Source organism: Macaca mulatta, chromosome 7, assembly GCF_049350105.2.
Source record: "Macaca mulatta isolate MMU2019108-1 chromosome 7, T2T-MMU8v2.0, whole genome shotgun sequence".
NCBI lineage: Eukaryota > Metazoa > Chordata > Mammalia > Primates > Cercopithecidae > Macaca > Macaca mulatta.
The window spans coordinates 104501111-104513437 of NC_133412.1; the positions used below are offsets into that span (position 1 = coordinate 104501111).

Below are 12327 nucleotides of genomic sequence, written 5' to 3' on the forward strand. Positions count from 1 at the left end.
AAAAAAAAGGGGTCCATGAAATAGGCAGTGTTATAAACAACAGAGAGGAAAAACCAGACATTTCACATTTACGGATAACGTATGATTACATATGACAAAGGCCAGAGAGCATCTAATATGAGAAAACATCTATTACCAATCACCCCTGAAAAAGCAGGAAGTATTATGAGTTGGCATACAAATTTTTTAAAGACGAAGACTAGTGTATTTTAAAACAACCAACCAACTTACTACTAATTTAGGACTCCCTGCAGCTTATACAGTCAATGGATAGCACTCAAAAAGAGTGAGGACAAAACAAATCATTCTAGTCAAATCAGAACAAGTGGATCTTCTCCCGGAAAGAAATTCCAAATATAATATGGGAATGGGAACCTTGTCTGAATTAATGAGATATGAGAATAGGTTTAATTAAATACATTCAATGACAAGTCTTTGCTTAGCAAGATGTGATGTGTTAAGAATATAACTAAAATAATAAATTCAAATAAATAATCTCATCTTCCAAAGTTGTTACCTAACTTATTTCAACGGCACTGGCAATACTCAAAATATTTTTTGAATTGCTCAAGTTATGGAATGGTCTTTTGCAGAGCCTACCATGTGGTGTATATCCTATCAAACTCCATAATGACACAAGAGTGGCAATGAGAAAGAAAGGAATAATGGTGATATATTTTTTCAAATATATTTACGAATTTGTGAGAGGTATGGGTTATAAGGGCTTTCACTGTCAAATAATGTTCTCTGACAACTTACAATTCCTAGCTGTTAAATAAGAAGCAAAATACAAACACCATGCTTGCCTAGTTATATTATCTAGGTTTCATTAAAATTTTTCTTTAGTTCTCTTCAAAATTCTTTGTACATTAAAACTGGGTTATTTATTCACTAGGTTTGTATCATTTATTTGTCTGAGAGTGCTGGATTCTAAATTTACTTAGAAAATGAAACTTTTTGGTAGCAATACAATTTGGAGAAGCTGAATATCATTATGAACTCATGAAATTTTATATATTATCTAGTATGTTTTAATTCCCTGTAGTCATTATTAATTTTGATGTATAAATCATGCCATCTTTGATCAGTGGGAGTCTCTTAAGTTACCTCCTTTTAAAATGAACACAGTATTCCTTGATGACTTCCTTACTTTCTGGCATGACAAGATATCCCAAGTTTACGTTGTGCATTTCCTGCCCCACATCTGAAAGCAGCCATTGCTCCACGGAGTCCTGACTCCTTTTTGGTTGGAAACAGTATTTAGAGCTATAACCTGGGCACTGGGGTATCCCTGACATTGGGTCATCACTGCTTTTAGGCCTGTTCACTGCACAAAAGGAGGATGTAAATATTTTCGAAAAATTAAAATGAGCTCATACTGATAATTTCAATTTGAATCTAACGTATGGGGCTTTTACTTAATTCTACAGTTACAGTTCTTTTTACTTATATTGAAAATCTTGGTTCCTAAGAACATTAACATAATTATTTATCTACTTGATCTTAAGATATGTAAACTATTTTTAAAGTAATACCACCAATAATACTACTAACTAAATTATTAAATATTAAGTTTAGTTATTTAAGATTTCTTTTGCAGATCTATTTATCCTCTGCAATAAAATTTTAAATGTACTTACATGGCAGGGCTAGATGTACAGCAAAATAAAGCATTCAGTAACAAATTCTGTTATTATGTGAAAACACTTCTAACAAAAAGCAACACGTTATAATATATAGAGAATGAAATCATTACCTTGCCTTTTCCATGAGGAATTCCTAAAGGACAATGTTTTACTGCTCCCAACAAAGCTGCCACAGCAAAACTGAAGCCAGTCACTGCTTCAGGTGAAGACTTATGTCCAGTAAGCCGTTCAAGGCAACAATCCAAGAGTGGTGTTAGGTAGGAGGGTAATGCCACGGCAATGCAGTGTAAACACCAAGCTGCTGCTAGTCGAACGGAAATGCTAGGATGAAGAGTAACTGACAAGATACTGTCAAGGAGGCCTGGAAGGACAGAATAAACAAATGATAACTTAGGTACATATAGATAAAACTCAACTGATCATAAAATAGTCAAAAGAATACATAGCTACATGGATATAAAATATTTTTATCAAAAGCCTAATTATAATAGAAAAATACATAATTATAAATAATTTTTTTTTAATTTCATTTTTCTCCCTTCTCACCATTCCTATGCAAAATAATTTTCTAACCTAAGAATTACTTCTAGTAATATAGCTCATGAAAGCTGTCCTAAATTAAGTCCGTATACAAAAGAAAACTTTACTTCCTAAATCAGCCAATCTCTTACTTTAGCTTCAGATTGCTTATTAATTTGGTACTAAAAATTAAAAATTATCAATAAATAACACCTTGAAATGTCACACCCTGGCCAGCTGTGGTTGCTCACGCCTGTAATCCCAGCACTTTGAGAGGCCAAGGCAGGTGGATCACCTGAGCTCAGGAGTTTGAGACCAGCCTGGGCAACATGACAAAACCTTGTCTCTACCAAAAATACAAAAAATTAGCCAGGCATGGTGACGCATGCCTGTTGTCCCAGCAACTAGGGAGGCTGAGGTGGGAGGATCACTTGAGCCGGGGAGGCGGGGCTTGTTGTGAGCCGAGATTGCGCCACTACACTCCAACCTGCGTGACAGACTGAGACATTGCCTTGAAAAAAAAAAAAGAAAAAAAAGTCATACCCTGCCCCATCCTTTTTATTTTTCAATCCTTCTAGTACATTTATCTACATAATTAGTATACTTTTTTTATTTTTGAGATGGAGTCTTGCTCTGTCACCCAGGATGGAATGCAGTGGTGCAATCTTGGTTCACTGCAACCTTCGCCTTCCGGGTTTAAGTGATTCTCTTGCCTCAACCTCCTGAGTAGCTGCGATCACAAGTGTGTGCCATTACACCTGGCTAATTTTTGTATTTTTAGTAAAGACAAGGGTTCACCATGTTGGCCAGGTTGGTCTTGAACTCCCGACCTCAAGTGACCCACCCACTTCATCTTCCCAAAGTGCTGGATTACAGGCACGAGCCACCGTGCCTGGCCTACATAATTAATACACTTTCTATCCACCATGTTGCTCTTACAAGAACACAATGTTAAAATCAAGGCCTCGCTAGGTCCTCAGTGGGCTACTAATCAACTAACGACAAAGACAGTGAAGTGACCGCCATCACCAATAAAAGAAAGGTATTATTTGCTATGATTCAACATAAACTTTCATGAAACATATGCTTCATGTCAAATTCTATTTAAGTAAGTGTCCCAGATCTAAATAGCTTATACACACAAATATAATGTAAAGTTTCTCAGAAAGAAATGTGTACCACAAAAGATAAAAGCCATGATGATGCATTTTTTTGAAACAGGGTCTCACTGCCACCCAGGATAGAATGCAGTGGCATGATAATAGCTCACTGTAGCCTTAATCTCCTAGGCTTAAGTGATGCTCCTGGCTCAGTCTCCCAAAGAGCTGGGACTACTACAGGTGCACACCACCGTGCCTGGCTAAGTTTTAAAAAATTTTTAGTAGAGAGGAGTTCTCATTATGTTGCCCAGGCTGGTCTTGAACTCAGCTCAAGCAATTCTCCCATCTTGGTCTCCTAAAGTGCTGGGATTACAGGCGTGAGCCACCATATCAGGCCTCAAAAACGATTTTTAAAAGTGATTTTAAAAAGAAGCAAGTCAGTTATGACTATATATTGAATGAATTTTTTTTTTTAAACATGAAATATCCAGAATAGGTGGATTCACAGAGACAGAAAGTAAATTCATGGTGGTCAGGGGCTGGGGGAAAGGGAAATGGAAATGACAACTTCCTGGGGGTAATGAAAAGACTCTGGAATTAGACAGTGGTAGTAACTGTACAGTAGAGCAAATATACTCAAAACCCCCAAATTGTATACCTCATAAGCATAAACTTCATGGCAAGTGATTTACATCTCTTTTGTTTGTTGCCCAGGCTGGAGTGCAGTGGCATTATCTCGACTCACTGCAACCTCCACCTCTGGCGCTCAAGCGATTCTCGTGCCTCAGCCCCCCGAGTAGCTGGGATTACAGGCAAGAGCCACCATGCCTGGCTAATTTTTGTATTTTTAGTAGAGACGGGGTTTTGCCACGTTGGCCAGGCTGGTCTTGAACTCCTGACCTCAAGTGATGTGCCCGCCTCAGCCTCCCAAAGTGCTGGGATTATAGGCATGAGCCGCTGTGCCTAGCCATGAATTGTATCTGAATAAAGCTATTATAAAGTGATTAAATACTTAAAAAAAGAAAGAAAATACTGCTTTAAAGACCTCTGAGGAACTGAATTACTTGTACCGTACTAGTGTTTTCACTGCAGATGCAGAGACAGTTCAGGTTTACTTCTCTGTAAAGTTTTTCCAGGTTATCTTATAAGTCTCTAGAATGGGGGGTGGGGCAGAGACTTACAGAACAATCTTTAATTACAAAAGAAAAAACTAAACAATATACATCTTTTTAATAATGATTATAAATTTTTCATAAAACATTTCTAATAAATCTATAACGGAATCTATAAGTAAACTACATGAAGATTTCCTTCCTTGGAACAAAGTTATCTAATGTTCAAGGGAAAAAAAGGTATTCCAATGAGTTACAAACAACAGATATACCTGTACTTGAATCCTGTAGCAAAGGTGCCGCTGTGGTGCCAAGATTGTGTATGAGATTTCCAAGTTCTTGTAAAGCACAAACCAGCATATGCTGGCTAGCTGCTACATCTGTGGAACCAACCCGGGTTTCCAAATTACCATCACTCATTACGGCATCTGACAGAAATGCAAGAATTAACTATGCATCACCACTGTATTAAAATATATTGAAAAGGGTATGAAGAGTTAAAAGGTGTAACGGCGAAAATTAATACATACACTTGATCTATAAGAAATACTTGAGGCAATAACTAAAATGTTTAAATGGTGACTTGCATCAATAAAGAAAGAAATGAATTACTATAACCAATTTAGTTCAAGCATTCCAATCAGAGATCCCTTACTACTCCCTTAGCAAATGGCACTGAAAGAGAGAACTCATGGGAAACTAAAAATGATTTCAACATTACTGATATTTAATATCCAACATTACCAGTATTCGAGATAAGGAGAGTAGACTTAAGATGGTACAGCAACTGAGATAGACTGTTTCAAAAACAATTTATCTTAACTTCTACAGGAAGTACAACGGGAATTCTGAGGAACTTCTATCAGCCTTCAAGGTTTCTGTATTAATACAGTATCATATATCAGTCTAGCCTTCCCAAAGGGACAATTCCATTAGCACTGTTAAACAAACTGTCTTAGTAGAGATCCATACCCATAACTTTCTTTAGCTTCCAGATGGCCTGGCAAATATCCTTTACAACTGCAAGTTGAGCCTTTTCTCCAAGAAGACCACCTATAGTAGTTCGAAGAATAAATGAAACACAACGGCGACAGCAAATGGCATCAATCTGAGTTTGGGTGGCTTTAGGGTGTGACTGTGACACAAGGCTTAGGATATGAGAAAGAAAGGCAGCAAAATTTTTCTCTAGCCAAGCTCCTCCTAATGTTGAAACAAATACCACATAAGCCTAAAAAAGAAAAGAGTTTTATTTTCAATATTAAATTGTTTCAATTCTGTATTTTCCCTCACAAAATATGCAGCATTTACTAATATTTTTCTTATTCCTTATAAATTGTATTCTTTCCTAATTTATAGCCACTTGAAATATATAAACATAGCACCATTTTGTTTTTGTTTGTTTTAAGCCAGAACTGAAGGGCTTTTTTTTTTTTTTTTTTTTTTGAGACACAGTCTCGCTCTGTTGCCCAGGCTGGAGCGTGCAGTGGCGCAATCTCGGCTCACTGCAAGCTCTACTTCTGGGTTCACGCCATTCTCCTGCCTCAACGTCTCGAGTAGCTGGGACTACAGGGGCCCGCCACCATGCCTGGCTACTTTTTTTGTATTTTTAGTAGAGACGGAGTTTCACCATGTTACCCAGGATAGTCTTGATCTCCTGACTTCATGATCTGCCTGCCTTGGCCTCCCAAAGTGCTGGGATTACAGGCGTGAGCCACCGCGCCCAGTCTGAAGTGCATAGTCTTCCAATCAAGACTTCATTTATGTTACCTCCCTGTTTTATTTTGGTCAGACTACAGTTTCAGAATAGTCAGCATACCCAGCTAATATGTAAAATGTGTCTGTGGCTTCTGTGAACAACGGCTCCAAGAGATTTAACATTCTGAACAAGAAATCTCTATTTAAACATACAAACACATTATAAGAATTAACTATGCTCCAACATTATAACTCTAAGGGAATTTAATTCTTTATTTTCATGAACATTAACAGTTTCCCTTACTCCACAGATATAAAGTAGTTTTAGGTAATCTGTTCCTTAGAAACACACAGTTTAATTACAATTATAGTGGGAAGCTCATATTTTCATGGAGACTACATACAGTATAAAACAATGACAATATATGTGAATTTTTCAAAAATACAAGTTTGCTTTGAATGGTAACAGGTTTAGCAAAAAAAGATAATCCAAGGAAAGAAGGCAGATATCTCTTTGTTTTATTGTAAGATAACTCTTTTAAGAGTTTACCTCTTAAAATTTGTTTAGGACCAAAAATTTAAGCACTGAAGTAAACTACATGCAGTACTTCCTGAGGGTTAAAGCCATATAAAATGGTTATTTCACCCATGCTAAACAATATGTACCTAATAGCTTAAATCTGAACTGTATGAGCACACATAAATACAATGGAAAACATGTTAAACCACAAGATACATGAAAGCACAACAGCTAGAAACAAAAAAAGTTCTTGTTTCAAAGAAAACTAAAATGTTCCATTATTAGGAACGCAAAACACATTATGGGTAATAAGGTTCTCTTACTTGCAACCTACTTTAAAAAAATGTTTTGGCCTTACCATTTATATCTATTAATAGATATGAGAGCATAAGTGTGGACCTTGCATAGTACCACTTCTGTGGAGTCAGATACTAAAACTTTCATTATAGGCCAGTAAGAGTTAGATTTAGATACTGATTTGTGATTCTAACCTGAGTAACTCCAACTCGAACATCCCTACTGACTGAACTGGTTCCTTTCAGCATATCTCCACTGGCTCGAAGGAATCCTGAACTCCCACGTAGAAACCCTGTTCCTAGTAATTCCAGAACTTCCTCCAGAGATACTCTGCGAATGCTTTGACGTGAGGCTGCTATGACAAAGAACAAAACTGTGATTCATATTTTATAGACTAAATTTTAATGCATGTTCTTGATTTGCAAAAAGCCAGCATGTTAATAGAAACAAAAATAAACTAAAAATTCAAACAAAATGCAAAATTTGCAGAACAGTCTACACAGTAATACACAAAGTCACACAAGGGTTCAGAGGTCAAATCAGAATGGACCCTGAAGTGCACGTCAAAAGCATCTTAAAGACTATGACTAAGATCATGATCTATTGCTTCCTTTCCTCGAAGAAGTTAAAAGGCTGTCTTCTAAAACAGGGGAAAAAACATAAATAAGACTGCCCTAGTCCTCCACAAATGAAAATGCTGTACAATACTTTGAAAATTCTTTTGAAACATGGAAAATGCCAAAATCATAATTTTATTTTTCCAAATGCTGTACAACTCTCAAAGAAATGTATATAATGTAAATGTCCTATTTTTAAAAATTCTCTATTGGCAATAAAACTTTTACTATTCATTCAGTCTCTGAAGAAATCAAAGCTAAATTCATTAAAACTACTCATTTGGCTCTTAGGCTACAATAACTAACAGATTAATTAAGGCAGGAATGTGTAAGATTGACTTCAGTTTGACACAGCTGGGTTTCTCCCTGTGACTATCTAGATAATATTATCTCCCTAAAAAAAAGAAGAAACCATTTCTCCCTCAAAAATTAATGGTCACAAGCTCTGACCCTCTACAAGAGCACAGAAATAAACTTTTGTTACAGTTATGAACACAAAAACCTCCTCCCTAGCCTAAAGAAAACCATCTGAGACAAATGAAAATCTAACTTGGCATTTGGGGAAGAAACATTATTGAACAGTGCAAAATCCATGCTCTGTGGATCTTAAATTCTGAGACAGCAATAAACGTAATAAGTGACTATGTATATTAAACAGTGATTAAAAACCATGCAGAAAACAGAGCAAAATGAGGTCAGGAATACGGGGGTGGAGTGAAGTGTAGTTTGTGACTTTAAATAGGGTATTGGGGTAAGAGTCATGAAACGGTGACATTTTAACACAGTTTTAATGTAGGGAAGAAATTAGTCATGAGGGTATCTGCAGAAAAAGTATTCTAGGCAGAGGAAATGGCTACGACAAAAAGGCCTTTATAGGATGCCAGGTGAGTTCACACAGAGCTATGTGGATGGAGCAGTGGAGGGGGTATGTAGGAGACAGGTCAGAGTGTAAGGATGGAGAGAGGGCAGAAGATATAGGACCTTGTAGGTCATTATAATAAGGCTGTGACTGAAATGAGGTGCCAGTGGAGGACCTTGAGCAGACAAGTGATGTAATCTGTCATGCTGCTGCTGTGTTGAGAGAAGATTATAGAGTGGGGTAAAGGTAGAAGCAGGGAAAACCATTAGGAGTGATTTATTAGAGTAAGCAAGAGATGATAGTGACTTGGATCAAGGTGGTTAAAGTGGAGTGAATGGAATCTGGACATACATAAATATATATTTTTAAAAATTAGAAAAAAATTAGAAAAAAATAAGAAGAGTATAATAAACTTTCATATACAGTCACGTACCACATAAGGACATTCTGTTCAATGACAGAGATCACATATATGACGGTGGTCCTGTAAGATTATGATGGAGCTGAAAAATTCCTATTGCCTCATGACATTCCAACACATTACTCACATGTCTGTGGTGATGTTCATGTAAACAACCCTACTACACTGCCAGTCATGTAAAAGTAAAGACCATGCAATTATGTAAAGTATGTAATACTTGATAATAAACAACTGTTACTGGTTTATGTATTTATTATACTTTTTACTGTTATTTTAAAGTATACTCTCATTTATAAAAAGTTAACTGCAAAACAGCTTCAGGTAGGCCTTTTAGGAAGTATTCCAGAAGAAGGCATCGCTATTACAGGAGACAACAGCTCCATGCGTGTCACTGCCCTTGAAGACCATCCAGTGGGACAAAATATTAAGGTGGAAGACAGTGAGATTGATGGTTCTGACTCTGTGTAGGCCTGGGCTTATGTATGTGTTTAAAAGTTAAAAAAAAAAAAAGGTTTTTTTTTAATAGAAAAAAGCTTATAGAACAAGGATACAAGGATATAAAGAAAATGTTTTTGTATAGTTGTACAATGTATCTGTGTTTTAAGCTAAGTGTTATTATTATTTTGAGTGTAGTGGCACAATCTCAACTCACTGAAACCTCTGCCTCCCAAGTTAAAGGGTCCAAGCGATTCTCATGCCTCAGCCTCCCAAGCAGCTGTAACTCCCGGCATATGCCATCACGCCCTGTTTTTGCATTTTTAGTAGACAGATAGGGTTTCCCATCTTGGCCAGGCTGGTCTTAAACTCCTGACCTCAAGCAATCCACCCGCCTCAGCCTCCCAAAGTGCTGGGATTACAAGCATGAGCCACTGCACCTGGCCCCTAAATGTTGTTATAAAAATATTCAAAGGAATCAAAAATTTTAAAAATCAAAAAGTTTATAAAGTAAAAAGCTTACAGTAAACAAAGGCTAATTTATTATTAAAGAAAAACATACATTTTTAAAATTTAGCATAGCCTAAGTATACAGTGTTTGTAACATTTACAGTAGTATACAGTAATATCCTAGGCTTTCACATTCACTCGCCACTCACTGACTCACCCAGAACAACTTCCAGTCCCGTAAGTTCCATTCATAGTCAGTGCCCTATAGGTGTGTACCACTTCTTATCTTTTATATCATATTTATACTGTACCTTTTCTATATTTAGACATGTTTAGATACACAAATACCATTGTATTACAGTTTTCTCAGTATTCAGCATAGTAACATGCTGTAGAGATGTATAGCCTAAGAGCAATAGCCTAGTGTGCAGTAGGCTGTATCATCTAGATTTGTGTAAGTTCACTCTACGATGTTGCCAGAATGACAAAATCACCTAATGATGCATTTCTCAGAATATGTCCCTATTATTAAGCTATGCATGACTGCATCTACCTGGACTCATCATATTTTCTTCATTACTTTCTTACTTCTGAAGAATACACTTATGGCCAGTTGTTTTATAGAATGGCTCTTGATATGAGTTTGTCTGGTATTTCCTCCAAATTTTTGACAGAGAACTACATAAGTAATGCTATATCCTTTTCAATGCATAACATCAAAAAGCACTGCCAGGTGTGATGTCAGTCTGTCCCTACATAGGTGATATTAGCTTTGAACATTTGCACAGTGTAAGTCTGCCAGATTTTTCCACTGTAAAATTATCATTTATAATTATGATGCAATGTATATGGCAATACTTTAAGATGGCATGAGATTGGATAAAACCACAAGACATGCTTTCTTGGCTTTCCTTCCTTCTCACTGGAAATTTCTGTTCTGTCTTCTTCGATGGTTCCTTGTGTTCTCCTAGAGAAAGCTCATGACCTAGTACCTGGTCTGCTCTTCCCTATGTATACTCACTGTCTTGTGATCTTATCTAATCTCATAGCTTAAATTCCATCTCTATATTAGAGATTCCTGAATAATCACTATTAATTTATTCCTAAAATTTATGAAGTTGATGTCCAGTCTCCTCTCCTGGACACCAGACTCTCACATCCAGCTGTCTATTTGATATCTGTATTTCGATGTCTATTTAATGGTCCAAATTGTTTTAAACGCAGTGCTTGATCCTCCTCCCTGACACATACACATGCCTACTCTACTTGCACACTTGCTCATGTAAGCTGATGACAACTGTATACTTCCGGGTTTTCAGCCCAAAATTCATAAAGTCACCCTGGACTTCTCTTTCACACTCAACATCTATTCTATTTGACTATTCAAAAGATTCAAAAGTAGAACTCCTTAGAGAAATGGCTAATTCTGGGGTTGGGACGGAGAAAGTAGTACGCTGTGATTGCACCACTGCACTCCACCCTGGGTGGCAGAGTGAGACCCTGTCTCCAAAAACAACAACAACGAAATCACTAAGACAAAGCAAAACTGTCCAAATACAATAAACTTCAAATATCTAGAATTATCTACATTATATGCTCCATTGTACCAACCTAAAAAATGGCAAGCCAAATATATGTAGTCAGATGCATGCTGCTTTAAAAAAAAAAATCAGTATTTAGATCATATCATTTATTGGATAACACTTCACGATTACTTAAAAAAAAAAAAATTAAAAATGGCCGGGCGTGGTGGCTCACGCCTGTAATACCAGCACTTTGGGAGGCCGAGGCGGGCGGATCATGAGGTCAGGAGATCGAGACCATCCTGGCTAAAACTGTGAAACTCAGTCTCTACTAAAAATACAAAAAATTAGCCAGGTGCAGTGGCGGGTGCCTGTAGTCCCAGCTACTCAGGAGGCTGAGGCAGGAGAATGGTGTGAACCTGGAAGGCAGAGTTTGCAGTGAGCACAGATTGTGCCACTGCACTCCAACCTGGGTGACAGAGCGAGACTCCGTCTCAAAAAAAAAAAAAAAAAAAAAGAAAAAAAAGGAACTTTTTTTTTTTTGGAGTGCAGTGGTGCAATCTCAGCTCACTGCAACCTCTGCCTCCTGGGTCCAAGTGATTCTCCTGCCTTAGCCTCCCAAGTAGGTGGGATTACAGGCGTGTGCCACCACACCCAGCTAATTTTTGCACTTTTAGTAGAGATGAGTCTCACCATGTTGGCCAGACTGGTCTCAAACTCGTGACCTTAGGTGATCCACCCACCTTGGCCTCCCAAAGTGCTGAGATTACAGGCATAAGCCACCATGCCCGGCCCGAAATTGATTTATAATGAGTAGCAATAACATTATACATATTTGTTTGTATCAACTGGGGAAAAAAATTACAGAAGATACTTTAAAAACAATTACATGTATTTACCTGTTCCTGGATGTTTAGAAGTTATAGCTTTAGCTAATATTGTGCCTAGTAACTTTGAAACAGAAATCCGCACATCATAATTGGAACCTTCAAAGGACTTAAAACACAGTGTGGCCACACTGTCCAGGTCCGTACTCCACATAAAGATGGCTTCATTCTGAAGTTCAAGGAGACACTATTCAATTGGACAGAGAGAAATTAATGAAAAATAAAACACAAATGTCAGGTTCAGAG

General features: G+C 37.2%; 1 protein-coding gene across 50 annotated transcripts in view; it reads right to left on the bottom strand.

Moving 5' to 3' along the window:
* The window catches only part of HEATR5A (HEAT repeat containing 5A), a 124310-nt gene that overhangs the window by 86740 nt on the left and 25243 nt on the right, over positions 1-12327 (bottom strand). For 13 of the 50 annotated variants that reach the window (XM_077940849.1, XM_077940838.1, XM_077940823.1 and 10 more), the window contains 5 exons: positions 12094-12268; positions 7084-7244; positions 5350-5605; positions 4650-4805; positions 1757-2007 (listed from right to left, as the gene is read on the bottom strand). In XM_077940849.1, coding sequence (XP_077796975.1) covers positions 1757-2007; positions 4650-4805; positions 5350-5605; positions 7084-7244; positions 12094-12268 — 999 coding nt within the window. The remainder of the gene's footprint in view (positions 1-1756; positions 2008-4649; positions 4806-5349; positions 5606-7083; positions 7245-12093; positions 12269-12327) is intronic. The other 37 variants (XM_077940851.1, XM_077940842.1, XM_077940830.1 and 34 more) reach the window with 7 other exon arrangements.